The 22,412-nt window shown below is 42.1% G+C and overlaps 3 protein-coding genes and 1 non-coding gene across 10 annotated transcripts; 2 read left to right on the top strand and 2 right to left on the bottom strand.

The window, feature by feature from the left end:
• Nucleotides 1-1,536: 1,536 nt before the first annotated feature.
• LOC100273931 (carbamoyl-phosphate synthase small chain) lies at nt 1,537-6,458 on the top strand. Of its 2 annotated transcripts, XM_008683283.4 has the most exons (12): nt 1,537-1,693; nt 1,786-1,957; nt 2,169-2,211; nt 2,368-2,494; nt 3,430-3,518; nt 3,598-3,658; nt 3,750-3,817; nt 3,978-4,106; nt 4,691-4,797; nt 4,871-5,218; nt 5,883-6,048; nt 6,156-6,458. In XM_008683283.4, exons 2-12 carry the CDS (start codon nt 1,799-1,801, stop codon nt 6,197-6,199), a joined length of 1,341 nt encoding a protein of 446 aa, XP_008681505.1. In that variant the 5' UTR covers nt 1,537-1,693; nt 1,786-1,798; the 3' UTR covers nt 6,200-6,458.
• A 1,127-nt stretch (nt 6,459-7,585) lies between these two features.
• LOC103627622 (inorganic pyrophosphatase TTM1) lies at nt 7,586-13,580 on the top strand. Of its 6 annotated transcripts, none has more exons than XR_004849685.1 (14): nt 7,586-7,925; nt 8,011-8,133; nt 8,665-9,034; nt 9,524-9,638; nt 9,737-9,932; nt 10,051-10,164; nt 10,297-10,470; nt 10,930-11,124; nt 11,273-11,395; nt 11,493-11,605; nt 11,696-11,816; nt 11,921-12,181; nt 12,899-13,173; nt 13,246-13,580. XR_004849685.1 is itself a non-coding variant. In XM_035959255.1 (12 exons), exons 2-12 carry the CDS (start codon nt 8,698-8,700, stop codon nt 13,109-13,111), a joined length of 1,962 nt encoding a protein of 653 aa, XP_035815148.1. In that variant the 5' UTR covers nt 7,586-8,133; nt 8,665-8,697; the 3' UTR covers nt 13,112-13,580. The 6 variants fall into 6 exon arrangements, 1 of the variants encoding a protein (XP_035815148.1); XR_004849688.1 differs by having other exon boundaries at nt 8,011-8,075; XR_004849684.1 differs by having other exon boundaries at nt 7,586-8,133.
• A 1,027-nt stretch (nt 13,581-14,607) lies between these two features.
• On the bottom strand, nt 14,608-14,692 carry TRNAM-CAU (transfer RNA methionine (anticodon CAU)). The gene is given in 2 exon segments: nt 14,608-14,643; nt 14,655-14,692. It is a non-coding gene; the product is annotated as a tRNA-Met (tRNA).
• Nucleotides 14,693-16,500: 1,808 nt separating this feature from the next.
• On the bottom strand, nt 16,501-20,565 carry LOC100280937 (kinesin light chain). The gene is made up of 3 exons (NM_001368333.1): nt 20,149-20,565; nt 17,941-19,938; nt 16,501-16,942 (listed from the first exon to the last, which is right to left on the bottom strand). The coding sequence occupies exons 2-3, from the start codon at nt 19,866-19,868 to the stop codon at nt 16,729-16,731; spliced, it is 2,142 nt and encodes a 713-aa protein (NP_001355262.1). The 5' UTR covers nt 19,869-19,938; nt 20,149-20,565; the 3' UTR covers nt 16,501-16,728.
• Nucleotides 20,566-22,412: the final 1,847 nt, after the last annotated feature.

The following is a 22,412-nucleotide window of genomic DNA, read 5'->3' on the forward strand; positions in this document are numbered from 1 at the left end:
TTGGATGCAATGAATGGTGGGTGGTTGGGGGTATTTATAGCCCCAACCACCAAACTAGCCGTTTGGTGGGGCTGACTGTCGTATGGTGCACCGGACAGTCCGGTGCACACCGGACATGTCCGGTGCGCCAGCCACGTCACCAAGGCCGTTGGGATTCGACCGTTGGAGCACTGTCTTCTGGGCCCGCCTGGATGTCCAGTGGCGCACCGGACATGTACTGTAGAGTGTCAGGTGCGCTACTACGCGCGTGCCTGACTTCTGCGCGCTCTGGCGCGCATTAATTGCTGTTGCAGGTGACCGTTGGCGCGAAGTAGCCGTTGCTTCGATGTCACACCGGACAGTCCGGTGTACACCGGACATGTCCGGTGAATTATAGCGGACTAGCCGTTGCGCGTTCCCGAAGCTGGCGAGTTCCTGAGGCGCCGTTCGTTGGAGCACCGGACACTGTCCGGTGTACACCGGACAGTCCGGTGAATTATAGCGGTGTCGCCTCTGGATTTTCCCGAAGGTGACGAGTTTGAGTTGGAGTCCTCTGGTGCACCGGACACTGTCCGGTGTGCCAGACCAGAGGTGCCTTCGGTTATCCCTTTGCTCTTTTGTTGAACCCAATACTTGGTCTTTTTATTGGCTAAGAGTGAACCTTTTACACCTGTATAACTTATGCACTAGAGCAAACTAGCTAGTTCAATTGTTTGTGTTGGGCAATTCAACCACCAAAATTAATTAGGAAAATAGGTGTAAGCCTAATTCCCTTTCAGTATCTGAACTATGACTTGCGGTTTAACTCTGTCTACCTGACTTACTTAGGATACATGGTTTTGTTGTTGTTGTAACACTCTTTTGGTCCCATCAAACATTTTATTTATTGTTTGTAACTTTGCTGACATGTGTGATATTTGCAGTCGTTCTATCAAATGCAAATGCCTATATCTATGAAGCTGTTATTTACACATTCCATATGATTTACTTAGCATTTTCTGAATGATGCATGAAAGTAGGTCTAAGTAGGCACTTGATATAAAAATGTTAAGTTGGTGGTAAGTAAAAGAGTTATCGAAAAACATATAATTTATAGAGGATCTTGATTGAGTGTGACTATGAATAACAATTAGTTTACAATATGTAACGCTCTCGTTTTCTAAAAAAAGTTAGGTCAGTTTCAAAATAATAATCGCTTTAGATTTTGATTTTTATGTCTATATTTAACTGGATAAAGATAAACCTCGACACATATATAAAACTTATACTCAAATATGAACATATTAATTAAATAAAACAAATTTTAATTTGAGAGGGAGCGAGTATCGTTTCAGTTACTAATTGGTTTCGATAAATATGGATCGCATGATATAGAATTTTGTGCCCGTAGCAATCCATATATCTTCCACGCCGGGCTAGGCTACGCCGGCCGCGGGCCGCACATAGTTCTGAAGCCCCAGTTTGGGAATTAGGATTAGAGCCCCTTGTGAATCTCGACCCATTACCAGACCCACGCGTGCGCTCTCCTGGGCCGAACAAAACCCCGGACGGCTACCGTTCAGTGGCCAGCGTTTCAACAGTAATCAGAGTAATCTCTCTGTGCCTGCGACGACGACTAGGTGGGTTACCGCCGTCGCGCCGCCGCCGCCGCCGCCGTCATACTACAGGTGCGAGGCCTTCATCGGTATCTTAACAGGCGACGAACACCAACCAGGTAACTTCGTCGGTATCTTCACTTCACCGACGGCGACGAGCACGAACTCGAACCTTTTTTCCCCCCAAAAATTAGCCCCCTCCCTGCCCCAGTCTGCACTCTACGATGGCGGCGCCTCCGGCCACGGCTCCCGCGGCCTCCCGGTGTCTCTCCGGTGCCAAGTCGTGCTGGGCTGCTGAGCGGAGCTCCAGCTCGTTTGCCGTCTCGGCGCCTTCTACTGGCCTCCGGCAAAGTAGGAGCCGCGTCCTCAGCGTTCGTGCCAAGGTGAGCGTCGGTCGAGACTATCGTTTCCGCAGATTTGACTACTCTACCAAGTGCCAGTGACTTCCTTTGCTAGTTTTGACTGTGTGGATTGTGGTGCTTTTAAAAAAAGTCCTTGCAGTCGTCTCATCCAAATCCCATGCTACCATGGAATTCTGAAACCGATTTTTTGAAACCCCTATGGGATTGAGCTGTTCTGTGTTCTTCCACGCAGGTTGCCACTGGCGTGCAGAGAGCCAGCACTGTGGATGATGGAGGTGGGTTGTCTTTTATTAGTTGTTCAGACATCAAGTTGTGTATTCGGCACGTGGAGTGTGCACCTGGGATCTTGTAGCACGGTTCATCGATTATGTACCTTACAATTTAAGAGCTCTGTTATTTCTGGTTTTACCATTTTTGAAATGTCTATGCAGCGAAAAGGCCGTGGAAGCTCAGTGATGCTCGTCTTGTCCTGGAAGATGGTTCAGTGTGGAGGGCCAAGTCTTTTGGCGCATCAGGAACACAAGTCGGTGAAGTTGTTTTCAACACATCACTGACAGGGTAAGTCATTTTGGACTGAGTTATGTTTTTGTCTGGGTAGTGGCATGTTTTGCATGTCTTGGTTGGTTGTTTTTTTCTGCGAGGAAAATAAAGCCTTGTATATTACTCAGCATGAATAATGTTTATACAATCCTGAGCAACAATTTGTTCCACACACTCTGGTACTCTAAAATGCCACAGCGCTGTATGCCAATTTCGTTTTGCCAGTTGTGGTTGGTTATTGTTTGTCTGAGTGGTGGAATGTTTTGCATCTCTTGGTTGGTTATTGTTTGTCTTGTCAGTCAAGTTGCTGTCCACTCAGGTCTCAGGCAATCGTCATATTAGGACTTCAGATATCTGATGGGGGCACACTTGCTCCTGTCACCTAACCAACCTCTCCGATTTCACTGTAGGCTGTATCACATATTGATTTAGCTTAGTCATATAGTTATTCGAAGCAAATGAACGTAAATGACTATAAATTTAGTTCCAGCTTCCAGTCAGTTCGTTGTGCCTGAAAATTTCAGTGTTACAAGCTTCTGTTTAGCGTTTATATCAAAGTTGATGTGATAGAACTGTTTAGGATCAATTGATAAATTTTGGTGGGTCTTGCAACGAGAGGGGAGTGAGTGGGAGAACATTGAGGTGAGGCAACCTTGGGAGATAATATTATTCATCATATTCAGTGGAGGCATTTGGCCTTGGAGATAACAGAGGATTGTTAAGTCGTTCAGAAGTTAGGCTGGTGATAATAGCTAGATTTTGTTTGGCTCATTGTTTGACACACAGAATGTACTAGTTTTGGCATTCAGAGTGCTTCACTTCCTCAGCAAACCTTTCTGTACTATTGAACATGACTTGTCGAATGTTGATGATTATGTTGTCGAATGTTGATGATTATGCGCCATTCTATGTCACTAAGAATTGTTACCTATGTGGCACATTTGTGGTTGCAGCTATCAGGAGATTTTGACAGATCCAAGCTATGCTGGTCAATTTGTCCTGATGACCAATCCCCATATTGGTAACACTGGCGTTAATCCTGGTTTGTTTCTTCTCTACTTAAGAGATTCAATAGGCCTTTTTTTGACAATGTAACATGAAATGAAGTATAATGCTTGCAGACGATGAAGAATCAAACCAATGTTTTCTTGGTGGCCTTATCATAAGAAATCTAAGCATATGGTTAGATTTTTTTTCCTTTGGTTTTGTTATTTTTGGTATTTTAAAAGAAGCACCCCCTCCTTATCTGTTAAAATGTATTTTTTTGTTGCAGTACTTCCAACTGGCGATGCAAAGAAACACTTGAAGAGTATCTGACTAAGAGGAACATCATGGGAATATGTAAGTGATAGAAGCTAACACCTCTCTCTCTCTCCCCCCCCTCCCTCTCGCTATCCCTGTGGCTCTCCCTTTCTCTGTTGTATGTGTGGACTCACCGACTCAGGCACACGTGTGCAAAACAGAATTATTTAAATTCATCATGGATTTATGTTTTTGACAGATGACGTGGATACACGTGCTATAACACGAAGATTAAGAGAAGACGGCAGTCTTATTGGTGTCTTGAGTACTGATCAGTCTCAGACAGACAATGAGTTGTTGGAAATGGCCAAAAAGTGGAAAATTGTTGGTATGTTAAAACTTCATCAAACGGCGATGCCCTTGAAAGACGTGACTTCATTTTTATGCACACTTAAGTACCTATCTCCACTGATGGACCTAAAAGGTCATCTTAGATATAATATATTTCTTTTCCCAACATATTCCAGTGAGAACTAACTTTACATGTTTTGAGCTGTTTCTTCTTTTGCTTTTGATTTATGTTAATTGGATTGTAGAGATGTCATTCTGATACCATAATGGTTTTGAGCTTTGAAAGAACTAGGTGCAATTGGATATAATCAGTGAATTATCACTTCAAAATTTAACTGAAAAGAAAATAAAATAAAAGAAAAAGAAAAAATATCGGATTATAGGAAGCAGCTAAAATATCTACTTCTAAAATTGGTTGAATCTGTTGAAATACTTTGATTTTCTGCTGTTTCAAGGTAGTGATTTATTTATTTGATATTGCTCGGCACCTTGGTTGCCATGTTCGGTAGATTGTTAGTAGTTAACTAGTTATTACTATTGCAAATGACTTTTCGATTATGTTTAAGCTGTTAGTTTCTTGGCTCTAATAATGAAAGAAACGTTCATGTTGATATTACGCAGGAGTTGATTTGATTAGTGGTGTCACATGTGATGCTCCATATGAATGGTTGGACAAGACTGACTCAGAATGGGAGTTCAAGAGGGATCAGTCAAGTGAAACTTTTCATGTCAGTATTGACACTATTTCCTACATGTCCAACATGAATATTGTACATGATATTCACTTCATTTCTTTTGTAGGTGGTTGCCTATGACTTTGGTATCAAACATAATATTTTGAGACGATTGACATCATATGGATGCAAAATAACAGTTGTTCCAGCAAATTGGCCTGCTTCAGAGGTACTCAATTTGAAGCCTAATGGTGTTCTTTTTAGCAATGGTCCTGGAGATCCAGCTGCAGTTCCCTATGCTGTGAAGACAGTACAAGACATAATTGGAAAGGTTCCTGTTTTCGGCATCTGTATGGGCCACCAATTGATTGGGCAGGCGCTTGGTGGGAAGACATTTAAAATGAAATTTGGTCATCATGGTGGGAATCACCCTGTCTGTGATCTCCGTAGTGGGCGTGTAGACATAAGTGCACAGGTTTGTTCCTACCTCTTACTTTTGTTATGCTTTATGTGAGTCATGTCTGTTAAAAACAACTTAGGAGGAACTAAGTGTCTTCGATATTAAGAAAGAAATTATCACCAGATTGACAGATTAGACTTTACGAGTTTTTGAAATTTGGTGGTCTGGGCATACATACACACCCATAAGCTGAGCCAGCTCAGTCTTCATTCAGCTTAAAAAAGAGTTGGGTTTAAATAATTACTACTTTATGTTAATTCTCCTTGCAATGACCACCGGCTATTGTTGTATCTCTAATTCTCTATTTGTTGTGAGAGGTGCTGCACGTCTTCCATCTGTTCCTTAAGTAAATTTGAGTTTCTCAGAGTCTTCATATAGAATTGTAGTTTTGTTTTGTTAGGCAATGCTACAACCAATAGCAGTATAACATGCTAGGGTGAGAGTAAATATGACAAGTCAGTTGAGATATAAAATCAGTTATTGGTTGAAATGAGTGGGGGTTCCCGCCAAGAAGATTATGTTTTACCTTCTAAGTATGGTAGTATCCATGCTGTTACTTTTCTCTAGTCCATGTTACTGAGAATCTGAAATCACTTTTTTTTTGGTACCTGTGATGCTTCCTAGCTTGTATTTGTAATCTGTATTGTCCTAAAGCATGTTTCGTTTTCGTTCCATGTAGAACCATAACTACGCAGTTGACCCAGAATCACTTCCAGAAGGAGCAGAAGTAACTCACGTCAATCTCAACGACAATAGTTGTGCTGGCCTTCAGTACGCCAAGATGAAGCTTGTGTCTCTCCAGTACCATCCTGAGTCTTCCCCAGGTCCGCATGATTCCGACACAGGTACATTTCTTTTGCTAGAATCTTCTGTTGATCCACCATGGTGTAGAACGTACTGCTATCTTAATGTGATTTAGCTGATGTCTCGATTCGTCTTTTGTGCTTTACAGCCTTCGGTGAGTTTATAGAGCTCATGAAGAGCAACAGATTGTGAGGGAGGGGAGTACTGGCAAAGGTCAACAATTGTCTTGGTGCTCTCTCGCAGCAAGCTCAAAAGAATTTGTTTCATTTTAGTGTTTTTCTTTGGGATGTTCATGTACTTGAATTTTGGGTCCAGAGGACATAGCATAAGATGCTCTGCAGCTGTACCATGAATTGAAGTAGTGAACTGGTTGAATTTCTTGAGAATAACATGTTATCAAATTGCACGGTACAGTATACTCAGATTATGCTCGCGAATTTCTGGCCGGCAAGTAAAGTGGTGAGCACCAGTAGACTAGTTAGTATAGAGATAAAGGATGGCCATGAAGGCTCGTCAGTGGATACTTCTGTTGTTCCAAGCTAATCAGATGTGCACAAGCACAACGTTGTTGCCAGCTTTTTAAATGACTGATGGAAAATCATCCAGCTTTTGTTGGCGACAAGGTTCGTGTAGATCGTTCGATGTGCATCTGATCTGGAAACTTTCTCGTTTATCCGTACTGCACCAGTAGATGCTCTGTCTGACCAGATTGACAGTGTGACGGGGAGGAAAGGGGTTTGGATTCTTTTTGTTGTTTTGTTGCCTTATTGGTATTTCTAATAATGTGGTCAGTACGTCTGTGTTCGAGGTTGAGATGCTCTGCTTTCCTTCCATTACCGTGTGTTTTCGGCAATTTGTTGTCGAAGGCACAGGATCTCTTATAAGAAAAGAAGAAAAAGATCACAAGACTTGAGAATTTGTACTTTCTCTTACAGCAATTTGCTAGATGTTTGGCCAGAGGTTGTGAGCACGTCACTTTCCTGGAAAGGCAAGCGAGAGTGCGAGAGAGAATCTGCCTTATAGGTTTGCCGTCTTGCCGAGCATTTTTGGGAGGTGTGACTCGGCTAGTCAAGTTGTATCGTATACGATATAGAGCACGGAATAATCGCGCTCCGCACTGCTTTTCAACCTGGTGTTCCAGGACGGGTTGTCCTCTTGTTCAATGTTCTTTACTTCTTTTTCTTCGTCCGTTGATTTTTTTCCAAGAAAAAAGAGCAAAAAGCACAATACAATTTCTAAGAAGAGCAAAAAGAGCCATACAAAAATCACCCAACTTGGCTAAACGAGAGTAAAGAATAGAGCCATAGCAACAACTATTCCTGAGAAGGCAATGCGCTATTGGTCGCGAGACCGGTTCTCATTCTACGTTTCCATCTCGTTTTACTCCATTGCCTCAGCTATATAACTGTTTGGTACAATTTTTTTTTCTAAAAACCTTTTATAAAAACTTGGATTCATGGATAATTTAACTGAGAATATGAATATCACGGGGTTATGTGTGTGTGGAGAAAGTTGAAGGATTCGTAGGGTTTAAGGTTTAGGAAGGGATGTTTTTTACTAACATGATGATTCGATCGATTCTGTATTTATGTTAATATAGATGATTTTTATTGAAGCGAATCTATAAAAACGTTTAACGGTTAGCTATAAAGCAGGACTCATATAAATTTTACACATACGCCTTTGGTAGCACATAGCACTAGTCACGTCCATGTCCATCCCGGCCCTTGGTAGCACTAACATCGAAGCATCCTCCTCCGTCCACGACCCACACCGCCGTGCTCAAATTCGGCCTTGCCAGCGCCGCCGAGCGTCCAGCGCCGACCCAAGCACGTGAGGAGTTGGACACCACCGAGAGGAACTCTCTGGTCCTGCTCGTGGTGGTCGTCGTCATCGCTTCCCGGGCCTGAGAACTGTGGTATTTCTCTTGTTCTGAACTCACCCCCTGCCTTTCCATAATTCCATCTCCGGTTCACCCCGCGTGATCTGTCTCGTGCGGCAAGGCGTACGCGTCCTTTCCCTCCCGCGGCAAGGCAACAGCCGCCGTCGCCCTAAGCCAGGTGCCCAGGTATTCGTCGGTCCCTTCGCCAGGCCTCCCTCGCTTGCCGCCAACGAGCACCCACTAGGTATCCGCAACCTCCCTCTCCCATTCATGCTGTGCGAAACCGATCACCCGATTCATGCTGTGCGAAACCCCATCCGAACCCTCGCTTAAGCTACTTGGCTATTTCGTATTCGGATCTGATCTAATTACGAGTGTATACACATGCTTACTAACTTACAACTTCATTTTTTTTGGCAAAAAATATTGGGCACCCACGTCCTTTACTGGGTCCGCCCCTTGTTCTTCGTTAGCGCTCAATTATTGTTCTGCACTTAATAGCTGGCGTTCTCACTGCATTGTAGAATATGCGCTAAAAGTAAACATCAAGTACAGAGTTACATGAAAGTATGTTACAAAAGTTAGATAAAGGAAAAGTGAAAGAAACAATGAAAAGGGGCTAGGAAGTAGGAAGTACAATATAATTGGATTCGGCAGTTCGGTTCGGTGACACCGACCTTGAAGCCAATCAGTCTATGTTTTGAGCCTCTTAGGGAACCCTGAATTCACATAGCTCTATTATATCTTTAATTTTCTATTTCCATCTGTTGTGCAGACTGTAGACTACAATTGCATCCTGAAGAATAAAATGGACCAACATGATTCCATGGCTGACTCACCAAGGAGGCGGCACAACCTTTTGCGTGACAAGGTCCAATTGGTGAAAAGGAAAGATTCAGATCGCTATGAGATCGTCCGCTTCCATGATCCACTGTCTTTTGAGAAAGGCTTCTTTGTTGTGATCCGTGCTTGCCAGCTTTTGGCACAGCACAATGACGGGATAATATTTGTTGGTGTTGCTGGCCCCTCTGGTGCTGGGAAGACTGTGTTCACTGAGAAGGTGGTCAATTTCATGCCTGATGTTGCTGTGATATCAATGGACAACTATAATGACGCAACTCGCATAGTCGATGGCAATTTTGATGGTAATTCTAATCACCAAGCACTTTGCATATTGTCTTATAGTTTCTTTAATCCGTATAACCAAGTTCCCGGATCGACGGGTCGAGGAACGGAAATGCGGTACGTGGTGCGCCACTAAACAAGGATTTTAATACCATGGGGACGATATTGTTCCTGCGTTCCCGGAATGGAACAAACGATCCTGGAATGAGGAACATGGCAAAGTTCCCTGTTCCTGGTTACTAGGCATATACCACTTTCTTCACAGCAACAAAACTTCTGAAAAAATAATAGGAGATAGTTATGTTACATATATCTTGAGCTGTGGTGTTGCACATTTGGTCATTTGGAAACTGCATACCACTGTGTTGATAATGGCATGATTATTATCTTATAATATTTATGGCACAATGTTAGTATCAGAGTGCTCTATTATTACAAACTGCATTCTCTAAGGTTATAATGTTTCCTACCAGAGAAATTGATATTTTCACCTCTTAAAACTTGCCCAGATCCACGTCTGACAGACTATGACACACTGCTGGAAAATATACATGGTCTGAAGGAAGGAAGGTCAGTTCAGGTTCCAATATATGATTTCAAGTCAAGCTGCCGGACTGGTTATAGGTAAATTATCACTGCTATCTTTCAATATTACAAGCTTAAGCCTTAAGGTCCATATTGCATCATTCATTTGAATATCATAATTTCTTATGTGCAAACAGAACAGTTGATGTCCCTAGCTCCCGAATTGTTATCATTGAAGGTATTTATGCACTGAGTGAGAAGTTACGGCCAGTGATAGACTTGCGTGTTTCTGTCACTGGTGGTGTTCATTTTGACCTAGTCAAGAGGGTTTTAAGGGATATACAGCGAGCTGGCCAGGAGCCTGAAGAAATAATTCATCAGATCTCTGAAACGGTAGGTTGAATTTTCCAACTTGGCTATACATTTTATGAGCAATGTTGTTGTCCATTGTTAACAGTGAATTACCTCTTACTGTAATTGGTGTGGTTTAATGAAATATGACATTTTTCAGGTTTATCCAATGTACAAGGCTTTCATCGAACCAGATTTGGAGACCGCACATATTAAGATCATCAACAAGTTCAACCCATTTTCAGGGTTCCAAAATCCTATGTACATTCTAAAGGTAGGCCTCTCAAGAAAAATTCATAATTCTGCACCAGTGACATAGTTTCAACTTTCAACAACCAACATTTTTTATGATTAACCAAGAAAATTGTTTAATTGTGCACTGCCTGTTGGTCACATACACTTGCAGTCACCAAGGTCTCTAGGACCTGAGAAAATCAAGGCTGTGCTTGGTGATGATCATACGGAAAGCAACGAAGAAACTTATGATATATATCTGCTTCCACCTGGTGAAGACCCAGAAGCATGCCAATCTTACTTGAGAATGCGGAATAGGGAAGGGAAATATAATCTAATGTTTGAGGTATATCCGTTTTATACTTTTCCTATCCTACCAATGAATTCCAGTTTTATGTTTTTTCTCCCTTATAAATGGAATTTCAGTTTTATGTTTGATAGCTACAAATTATACTTTTTGAGTGATATTGCTAGTTGATCTTGATCATGTTCTAATACTAGTACGGTATAAGGTTCGTTGGATTAAGTCCACTCCTTAGACCTTAGCTGCCATGTAATTTTATTCTGTACCATATTTCCCCTGAAATCTTTGCTAGCACTGAAAAACTAATTCAGTTCAATTTTTGTCGCAGTCAGATTCTGAATTTTACTTCTCTTTTTATATTTACTAGGTATGCTTAACTTAACACGTTTGATCAGTCTTCTCTGCTACTTGTTTCTATTGTCCGTGACTACATGCAATAAACAAACCCTTGCTGGCAGCCCTGGTGTTCACTAACTCTCTTATTCCATTCTGTGTTCAAAGGAATGGGTGACCGACAATTCTTTTATCATATCACCAAGGATCACTTTTGAAGTCAGTGTTCGTCTTCTTGGTGGTTTGATGGCATTGGGATATACTATAGCAGCTATACTGAAGAGAAGCACTCGTGTTTTTTCTGATGGCAAGGCAACTGTTAAAATTGATTGGCTGGAACAACTTAACAGACAATATATACAAGTGAGCATAATCTTTGTTGTTTGGTTGATGTTTCTCTCAATGCCATTTTTGTCTCAGGTTCTTGAGTTCTATTTATTTCAGTATTATCTTTTTTTAATCTCTTACTGTTTAAGATGTGCAAATGTTATGACCATGCTTCTTTATTTAGGTGCAAGGAAGAGATCGGCTTTATGTTAAATCTGTAGCGGATCAGTTAGGTTTGGATGGTTCTTACATACCACGCACATATATTGAACAAATTCAGCTGGAGAAATTGATTAATGATGTTATGGTATGTATATTTTGTTAGTTATGTTGCTTACACTGTATATTTGCATTTGTTCTAGTTGTTTTGTTTATTTCATTGGTTGTATCTGACTGCTATGCAGGCGTTACCAGAAGATTTGAAGACAAAGCTCAGCATCGACGATGAGCTGGTCTCAAGTCCAAAGGAAGCCTTTTCCCGTGTTTCGGCTGATCGGAGAAACAAACTTATGAAGAGGTTTCATAGTAACATCCTTGTTTCAAGTTTGAACTGTTGAAACTTTGGAACCTGAATGAAGTTAGCTGACTTTCTTATCATGTTGTCCAGTGGCCTATCTCAATCATATTCAACACACGGAGACAAAAATATTGTGAAATTGAGTAAACTAACAGAAACCAATAGGAGGTTTGGTGGAGGGCGGGCCCTTGAACCGCCTGCTATCAACCAGGTGACTTTTGTAAAGAATTATAACTATCATGACAGTTGAAAGCCTCTACGAAAACATATGTGATCTCTAATGCAAATGTTCTTGTTTCCACTTCTATTTCATAGGGTGCAATCACCCAGCTTTCAGAACAGATATCAACATTGAATGAAAGGATGGATGAGTTTACCTCTCGAGTTGAAGAACTCAACTCGAAATTTACAGTGAAAAAACATTTGCCCAGTCAGCAGAACTTAGCTCTTCCAAATGATGCTTGCAATGGTTCCACGCCTACAAATCTCTTTGTCTCTCATTTAGGCAATGGTACTCTGATACCTCATTCTTCATCATCAAACCAACTTTCAAAGGATTCCCCGATGATAGAAGAGGTCTTTCTCCCTCTCCTTTTTTTATAGCTTGTTGGAATTAGATGTAGGAAGTATTATCAACATTGTTTAACTATTAGTTTATCAAGCAATTTTAAAATCCAGTGTGATTTTTTAGACCTCAAACAGATCCTAACAATCTGATAAAAAATAGCAAAGGATGTCGTCCTCGAATTAAGTGGAGAAGTGGGTCAAAAATTCAGTCTTGTTCGAGTTTATCTAGTCCGAAATAAGTAAAAGGAATAGTAATCCGGTTCCATTTCCAGTACAGGTAGTGTCATTTCATCGTTAGCAAAGTCAAAAACTATCTAACTATACATCTATGAATGTGGAATCATATCTGGATTGCCAAATGCACATTGTGTGGAAACAATGATTATTGGATGGTTTCATAGTATAGTTTGATGTAATACTAGTATTCATGCACACAAAATCAATAAAACTAAGTAACTTCTAACGTCAGCAACTACTAGATAATCAATTGAAACTCTAATGCAAAGCCTAAGCGGAATGCAAGTTTCTCTGGTATGTGCAAGCTGTTTGGTTATTCAGTATGTCGTGATATTTAGTATTTATTATAAACCTCACCATAAAAACATGAGCGTTAGTTGTGCCTATCTTAATGTAACACATTTTTTGTACACATCTTGACCTTTTCCGTTTGATGCCTTGCTTTCAGGTACTTGACATTTCGTGTTTGATGCTTTGTTTCCTATGCAGATTATGAACATAACAAGAGGTCAGCGCCAGGTTATACATCAGCTCGACAATCTGACAAATCTGCTTCACGAGCATTTGGTCTTAACACGCCAGACTAATAATACCGCCAGCAGGAACCGGGTGCTGGATAGCGACACACTCATCTGTCCACTTATTTGCCTGACTGTTGCCAGTATCGGTTACTTCATGTTTAAAGGTCTCAGTAGGGGCTGAGCAAAGTGAGTTGGCCCAAACATGTGCTCCGAGGCTCACCACCAAGTTTTGGCAGAACTGGAGTAAGCAATCGTCACAGCTCTTACTGATCTGCAGTACTTCCAGAATTCGTATTGATGCTGTCTCTCCTGCAGGCTAAAGGAAGACAGTTCTTGAACCGTTTACATCAGGAAGATCATATCTAACAGCTTACGGTCTTATTAAGACAGGTAAACCTATATACCAGCACATGGAACAAAGCTTTCGCTTTTCAGGGAGTTATTACTCCCAAACGCAGAAAATGGTGTACCAGAAGCATACACTTCTGTAACAGGCACTGACAGTTCCCAGTGCTAATAAATTTTGGAGGTTAAAATAATGCTCAGATAATGTCGAAGAAATTATGAGAGATCTATAAGTTTAACTGAACATTGTCGTTGTCTTTGTCGTGATTTCTGAGTGCGAGCACTATCTCATGATGCCATCTGAATTCACGATTCTACAAAATTGTCTTTTATTTTATTCTCACAAGTAACCGGGATTAACAATTGCTGCATATTTGACGTTCCGTATGGTACAACTGTCGGAAACGTTGAAACGGAGGAGAGGGTGTAGAATTCGTCGCGCGCTAAAAATAACAAAGAAAAACGGCCCAAAGCAAAAGTGCTGCTTTGGGCTTTCGCAGCGGTCCACCGTGCTAATTACAGATTTGGTTTTCTTGTTTTTAACCTTGTTTTTAAACTACGGGCTACATTATGGATGCAGTACCAAGGAAACACGGCCAAAAAGGTGTCTTGTTGTCTTAACATCAAGCAGCATAGTCAAGGTTTTGAGTGAATCTTCAATTTCTTTTCCTTGCGTCTAGGTTGCACTAAACGCATGTACCAAGACATTCTACATGCCTAAGTGTCGCTCACAGGATAGCGCGCAGCCAGAGCTGGATATCTGTAATTTTTTGTTGCGTAGCGCCGCCCAGAGTCACGCCATGCGTGATGCGTCGGTCGTCGTAGCTAGCGCAACTCGCTAGTCCGGTGCTTGCAACTTTACAGTCGGATATCAGGATATGCTTCAGCCGAGACGTGTAGGTAGCTGCTTGGCCGCTTGCCGCGCGCTGAACTGGCGTAGAACTAGGAATCGTAATGCATCATAATTCAAATACTTCTTAATAAAATGATAGAGTTTTAAATAAATTTTAGTTTAAAAATAAATATAAATAAAGTTCGATCTTAATTCTTAAAACTTTGTAATGTGTAAAATTGAGAACCATTGTCACCCCCTACCTAAACCTTCGCCGGGCCCTCCCGGCGCCGCTACGGCGAGAGACTGCGTTCGTTCGACTACAAATCAACGGACCAAGTTTGTCTGTGAAGCCAGAGAAAAAAAAATGACGAGACCAAGTTTATGTAAAAAAAATATGCCGAGGCTCAGAGTTGCTCGTAGTATCATCTGGGAAGATGACAAGGTTGTGGCGACCCATGTTGTCACTGAGCGTTTTCATCATCGATTCGGCTGAAATTTGGGGTGAGAGAGGCTCGAACTCTCGACCTCAGGATCACTCAACAGCTATGAGACCTACGCGCTAACCAACTGCGCCACCACCCCATTGTGATAGCTATCCACATAAACTTTATAACAACACCGTCGAAGCAATGGTGAACGGAAGCATCCTAGACAGGAAGCGGAGTGGCCGATGAGCAGTTTCCTTTTTTTTGGTAAGGACTCAATCAGGGGCGCGCTTTGCACGTACCTAGACTAACATTGTTTACTCGTTAACCAAGTAATCAAATGTAACTCAATCACAACATTTATAAGATATAGCTAAATAAGGTGCATTAGAGCATCTTCAAGAGACTTTTTATTTTTGGCTCTTTATTTGTCTCTCTATAAAGATTAAATTTTATATATAACATGTTATTCCAATAGACTCTCCAATATGCAAGTTAGATTAGTTAGCAAGAGTGACTAGGTAAATTTGTCAAGTGAGCCCAGTCAATTTAAGAGAGCCGGATAGCTTGACACCTTGACAAATTAAATGACTAATTTGTTGAAGAGTTATTTTGCTATTAATTAGCTAAAATTTAGCTTAACAACCTATTTAACTAGTCTCTTGGAGTACCTAGACAGAATTAGCAAATACCAATTACAGAGCACATGACGCAGATTGCAGAATGCACGTAGGTTTCATGTTGCCACTTTTTTTCTACCCAAACCATGTAAAATGCAGGAACAAATTACTGGCTAACAGTACAAAACAATGAGTCGATATTAGCAATGTAGACTTCACAAAGTCAATGTCCCATATAATTCTGTATATATCAGATAAGGTATTTGTATGTATCAAATAATTTTAGTCACTAACTATTAGCTCTAATGCATTCAAACACTCTCTTACTTTATGCCAAACGATATGCCTTTTTGACTATGATAACCACCGAATGTAATTATTATTGTCTATGTAATAATATTTTTTCTCAAAATCTATTTAGGGCATCTCCAACAATGCCTCAAATCGAAATATAGAGCTCTACATAGGAAAAATCACTCCAACAGTGCCTCAATTCAACAAATTTTGTCAAAAAACTATAGGGCACCCTCTCAAGTGCCTCAAATATACTACACCGTAGTGGGCTGCCCTATAATTTAGATTTAGGGCTTTACTGTTGGAGCGGGGTGTTTTATTGGTGTCCTAAATTCTATAAAATTTACTTATTTTTAAATTATAAGTCATTTTTATAGGTCACGTTGTTGAAGATGCTCTTAGAGAGACAGAGAGTCATCTTGTATTGGAAGAAGCACTTTTTCGCAGCAGCAGGCGCGGCGGCACGCTGGCGAGCACGGGCGGCAGCCGGCAGGGGCACCAGGATCCTCTGCCGTATTGCAGTAACATGAAGGGACGTAAGGTCGATCACTGACACGTGAGGCTGACCCACGCCTGGCCCCGCACGGCAGTAGCCAGACGTTACTACAGAGAAGCTGCTTCCCGGCAGGGGTGCGCTGCAAAGAGCATTATCTGCGTGTTTCGGAACAGCCGGTACGGCGCAGCACAGATGGTACGGGAGGCGGGAAACGCTTTGCAATTTGCAAAGAGCATTTGATGGCTTTTGTTGCTAATTTAAGTGGATTGAGCGGAATTAAGTCAGTTTAAATCCATAGTAAATTAAAATACATCATAATCCCATCCAATATACTCCAATCCACGTGGATTAAAAATAACAGACCAAGCCCTTGGATGTGTTACAACTCGCCCTGCCCGCGTTCAATTATCATTTCAACTTGTCCAACAACTGGTTCTCGCTGGCAAAATTATTTTGCAATTAGTAGCGATCGAATTAGCCGTGGCATTAACTTTTTTTAATGTAATAAAAACCAAGGTACAACTGATGAATGCAAGCTCGCACCTGAGCTAGAGAAAGAGAATCAGTACCCACCACTCGTTTTCTCAAGAACGGTATAAAAGAGCACTGTACATGTAACGGTAATAGTATTTGAAAACTTTACAGCAAAGAATTTGAGATCAGTGATTTGATCATTTCATATTTTCTTAATAGGTAAGCACCAATATTCCCGTTACCCCCATCTGAACGAACCAATTGAATACCTTAGTAACAATCCTCGCCTTTCATCTTCAGAACAGTGATTCATGCAGCAACTGCATTTCTCTTGGTGGCGATATATGGGTTGGTCTCGAGCAGATTCTCCAGGGACTTTGCCTTTCTGCTTCGCACCCGGCCAGCCTCCTTCAATAGCTCCCCAAGCCTCCGCTTCTCGTCGTCGACATCTGGGTTTGCCGTACCTAGCTTCTCCTCGCGCATTCCAACAACATATTCCAAGATCTCGATGGCCTCATCAAGTCTGGGAAACAAAATGCAAATGTCAACAGATAATTGTGGCTAAAATGAAACACATTTTTTCATATTAGCAGGACACAGGGGTGCTGATAGGTGATATACTTCTTCTAAAGTAACTCAGGAGGATAGTACCTTTGCTTCGGCACTCTGATCTAGCCAGCTAAGCTAGTGTTGACATTTCTGATCCAGCCAGATTTACTCAGACTATGATAAAGCTAAAAGTCCACATGCCTTACAAAGCCGAATGAAGTTTCCACGACAATATGGAGGGAGAAAACAAATAGAAAAATATAAAGCAAAAGGATAAAGTATGCGCAACCCTTCTTCACAGAGCAGCCAGTGATAAGCAAGTAAAGATGATGCAAGATGGTCCTGCTTCAATTAAATTGATCCAACTTTATACTGTACCGATCAATATCTAATCAACTAACTGGGGTAGCAAGGAGTTGGTACAGATGCTAATCATGAGCCTAGCTGGAAGAGGAGTCGACTAAGACCAAAGAATTCCCACTTGCTATAGTACCTTTTTCCAGCAAATCACTAACGGGGCGTTTGGATCCCTTCATTTCAGAGGAATTGGAATTCACTCAATAAAATAACTTATTTAGTTTGGAATTTGACATTCCACCGCTTTCCAAAGTTCAGATATAAGCCTATCTCAAATTAATGAGGTGGAGGGTGAGAAATGATTTTATGCATTAGTAGAATTTGTTTATACTCTATAACTTACATGACACTTTTCGTCTCACTCCTCTATAGTAAAAATGTAGCACATAAATATCTCCGACATCTTGCTAATAATAGTATATAAATATATTTTTTGCATAAAACTGAATTAGCTTAATTGATATATTCCTAAATTATTATTATTAGAATGGAATTCAATTCCAATGATCCAAACGGGGCGTAATTGGAATGCAAATCATTATGCATGCAGACACACAGACAATCATCAACACCTAGTTGAGACAACGATTTGAGTTTCAGAAGTAGGGAGTTTACCTGCCCATTGCATCATAAGTTCCAGCAAGATTACTGTACACTCCTAAAGTATCTGGATGATAAGGCCCGTATTCTTGTTCCAGAACTGTTCTAGCTTCCTCAAACAGTTCTGCTGCTTCATTTATCGAATATCTTTGAACGCATGCCAATCCCATCTGGTTCAGGGCAATTCCGAAGAAGGCAGACTTTTTCTCACCACAGGTGCGGAGCTTTGCAATCGCACTCTTGAAGGAATCATATGACTCGCCATAATTGCCCAAAATATAGTGCAAGACACCCATCTGAGCCTCAATTCCAGCAATTGTGCTCTGTTGGCCAGCAGAATTGTTGTACATTTTTAAGGCCTTCTGAAGTAACTTGAGTGCTTGCTCATGCTCATTCATCGTCTCATATATGGCTGAAACATCAGTTAAACCAGTGGCAATTTCTTCCAGAGAAGTCCCTGGAATAGGTTTTTGGTAAATTTTGAGAGCGTTTTCACAGTAAGATTTTGACTCCCTCAGCTTCCCTGACTTATTGTACAGATCCGCTATGCGCACAAAAACAGAAGCCACAGTTGCATGATTCTCCCCTTTGCTGGTCTTGAATACAGTAAGAGCTTTCTGGTAAGCAAACACAGCCTCATCATACCGGCCCAAGGAGAGGTAGATATCACCAATGCTGCAATCCACTGAGGCCACCTCTGTCTCCTGACCATTGGCTATCATGGCCGTGCCGGCCATCACTAGATGCTCCAAGGCAGCTTCATGATCACCCTTGGTGTCATAGATTAGACCCATCAGCCTCCTATCAGCTGTTTCTTCTAGTGAGGCTGTCCCGCCATGCTCCCTGTGGATGTCAAGGGCTATCTGACACAATCTTTGTGCTTCATCGAGTTGTAATGCCTGCACATGGGCCTCAGCTAAGTACCGACAAGTCTCTCCAACCCTTGGGTCTTGCTCTCCCAATGTTTGCTTTTGTATTTCAAGCCCAGAAGCATACCATTGCAGTGAGAGTGCAGTTTGACCTAGCATGCCATAGGTGTCCCCTAACTGCATGCAACCAGAAAACTTTGCAAGAGCATGTTCCTGACCTTCCTCAATTACAGGGATCTCAAGAGATCGATGCAGCACAGGTAAAGCCTCTTCATATTTTCCCAAGTTGCAGTAGATTGCTGCAACAACATGCAAACTCATGACTAAGTTCAAGCTTGGTTTTCCACCAGCACATTTCTCAAATGTCTTAGTGGCACGGAGAGCATATTTCAGTGCCCGACGTGAGTTTTCTGAGGCAAGCAAGTCTCTTGCATGTTTGAGAAGAAATGGACCAAGGTCTGGGTTATCAAGCCCAGCATCTTCTGTTCCATTCTGTGGATTGGCATTTGATTTCCGCCGACGGCCAACTCGGGTTGCCTGTTTGCTGACCTCCCTCTCACCTTCCTCAGTGGACGCCTTCCTATTGGGACCAACAGAGGCATCAGACTCAAGCTGTGATTTTGAGTCCTTCTTCGACTTGTTGGACGATTTGGAAGGCTGCTCCTTTACTGGGGTTCCATTCTCAGCGGGAACCGGTGGCACAACGTTGGCAACACTACCATTCTCCTCTTCCTCCTCAATCACCTTCATGGCCTCCATCTCCCCAGCAACAAGATGGCGAAGCTCTGAATCAATCCTAGACTCCTCCCCATCTGAGCCAAAGCTCTCATGTGACAGGGAGCCACCCTCACTTGAGCTCTTCATCTCGCACACATTGTTGTAGAGCTGCTCAATTGAGGGCTCCCCAGTACCGGAGCTCTCGACATGCATCTCAAGTGCCTCACTTTGCATGCTTGGCGCCATTGTTGAAGCTGCCGTCGAATTTGGGGCGGGCAGATTTTCATTCTGTGGAGAGGAATTCACCCTGTTCGGCACCTCCTCTGCAACAAATCCATCCATTGTAATTCCAGGCATCTTAGGGTGATAATTATGCCGAAACTGTTTTTTTTTCAGAAAGCGAAGCAGATGGTAGCCCTCCAGTGCCCTGGAAGAAACGGAATAAAAATGTTAAGGTGGCATGTAAATGCTCCAAAATTGAACCCGAAGAACCAATTAAAGGAAAAACATGAACGTTGCCTAGGGTCAGGGGCGGACCCAGTAAAAATCGAAGGTAGATCCAAATACAAATAGATTAAATTAGGGTTCCTGTGATCGGTTTGGCGCAGCAGGAATGGAAGAGAAAGGGTGCGCAAACCTGGTGTGTGCTCGTCGCCGGTAAAGGACCCGACGAAGGCCTGGGCACCTGGCGTAGGGGCGTCGGCGGGTCGCCCAGATGCCGCACGAGAGAGAGGGATGGAGGGAAAGCGCCCGATGGGTGGACGGGAGGAGAAAAGGCAAGGGGTGAAGTCCGCGTGGCAATCGGGTGGATCTGGGTGGCCTCACCGTGATCAGCGCTCGGCAGCTCGATCTAGCCTCGGCACGGCATTGCACTTGCGTTGCGTGGGTCGATCAGCTAGCGCAACAGGGAAGCCAGGTGGATGGAAACCGTCAGGTGCGTTGCGGTAGGAAGATGGTCTGGCAGGAAGGGGAGGAAGAGGCCGGGAGAAGCTCCCATGCCATAGGGGAGGTGGTGAGTGGTGACGGAGGGGAGGGAAGAAGACTAGAAGATGAGTGCGGCGGAGCCGCGGAGGGCACGGGAGCAGACGAGAGAAATGATGGCTCGCGCGTCGCGCCTCCTCGGTGCAACCGGACCACAGACAACCCCAGGAGCGGGCAGGGGCGTTTTGGTCCAGCTCAGCAGGGAATTGTGCCCAGAGGCCAGAGTCCAGATTTGACAAAGAGAGGGAAAAAAAAGTAAAGGCTAGTTTCGAAACCTCATTTTTTTCAAGGAATTTTTATTTTTTTTATTAGAAATTAGTTTATTTTCTTTTAAGAAAATAAAAATCCCTTAAAAAAATATGGTTGCCAAACTAGCTCTAAAACCGTAAAACTCAAGGACAACAAAACGGGCGTTAAATATAGTCAAGGTCATTCTCCATGATGATAAAATCATCAGATGCAAGAGCTTGCATTCGTTCGATACTTTTGCTGCTTTTATGTCCTGCACCCCTTCATTTATTTATGGCCTTTTCTATTCCATAAACTAAAACAAAAGTGACTTAAATTTAGTCACTTTAGGAGCTAAAGATGTAAATAGAAAAGGCTATAAGTGACTAAAATAGTAAAAAGAACACGTTTTATTTACGTTTGGCTTCTCAGGAGAAGTTAAGCTTTCATTTTAGCTGTTGAATCCAAACAAACCATTAGTAGGACATTACAGTTCTAGGATAAATTGCAGCTCTTCTGTTAAGACTAGATAGATTCAAGTGTAGTATTAACTCAAACTTTTAAACTTTATATGGATTTATAAAAATTACGTCAAGATTTATGACACCAAATTAATCTATCTATCCTTTAATAAATAGATTACTCATGAATTTAGGATGGTTAGTATAAGAAAAAAGATCATACTATCATTTATTAATTGAAGTGGGTGCACATTTATTTGAGTTGCAAAAAGTAACCGTAACATTTACTGCACTCATTCAATTGTCAAAACTCAAGGGTGAATTGTTGGGGAAGAGGGAGAAAGTAGGAGGTGCAGAAAATATGAGGGCACTTTGAGAAAATAAATAAGCCAATGAGACGTTGAGTCTCCTAAAGATTAGTTTATTTGTGAGTAATAGAAGAGAGTATCACTACATATAGAATACATTGTCATAAGAGAAAATTGGAATTATGTCATTATGAGAAGTAGGATTTGTCACTTTGCCATCCTAATGAGGGACTTTATCTGAATGTCATTATCAAACATATCACACACGCTATAACGCCATTTAGTCATTTCATAAATTGAAAAAAATCTCTTTTCTCCCCATCTGTGTTCGCCTTCACCCATCACCGTGTGTCGTGTGTTGCTGCACTCACGTTCGCCGCTCTGGAGGACGAAGGCATGGCCCATGGCGGCCTCGGTCACGCGCTCCTTGAGGTGGCGCACACCGCTTAATGTTGCACTCACAATGTTGAGATACACCAAATACATATAGATATATACATACAGATATATATATCCATTGCTGGTACGCGGGTAAGAGAGTTTGCGGGCATGGGATAACATTTTCATACGCGCGAGAAGAAACATGCCGGGCTAAGTGAAAGGGAATTAGGCTTACACCTAGTTCCTAATTGATTTTGGTGGTTGAATTGCCCAACACAAATAATTGGACTAACTAGTTTGCTCTAGTGTATAAGTCATACAGGTGACAAAGGTTCACACTTAGCCAATAAAAAAACCGAGTATGGGGTTCAATAAAAGAGAGCAAGGGATAACCGAAGGCACCTCTGGTCTGGCGCACCGGACTGTCCGGTGCGCCACCGGACAGTGTCCGGTGCTCCACCGAACAGTGTCCGGTGCACCAGGGGACTTCACGCTGAACTCTTCACCTTCGGGAAAATCCAGAGGCGCTCCGCTATAATTCA

The sequence above is a fragment of the Zea mays genome, chromosome 5 (assembly GCF_902167145.1).
Source record: "Zea mays cultivar B73 chromosome 5, Zm-B73-REFERENCE-NAM-5.0, whole genome shotgun sequence".
In the NCBI taxonomy this organism is placed as follows: domain Eukaryota; kingdom Viridiplantae; phylum Streptophyta; class Magnoliopsida; order Poales; family Poaceae; genus Zea; species Zea mays.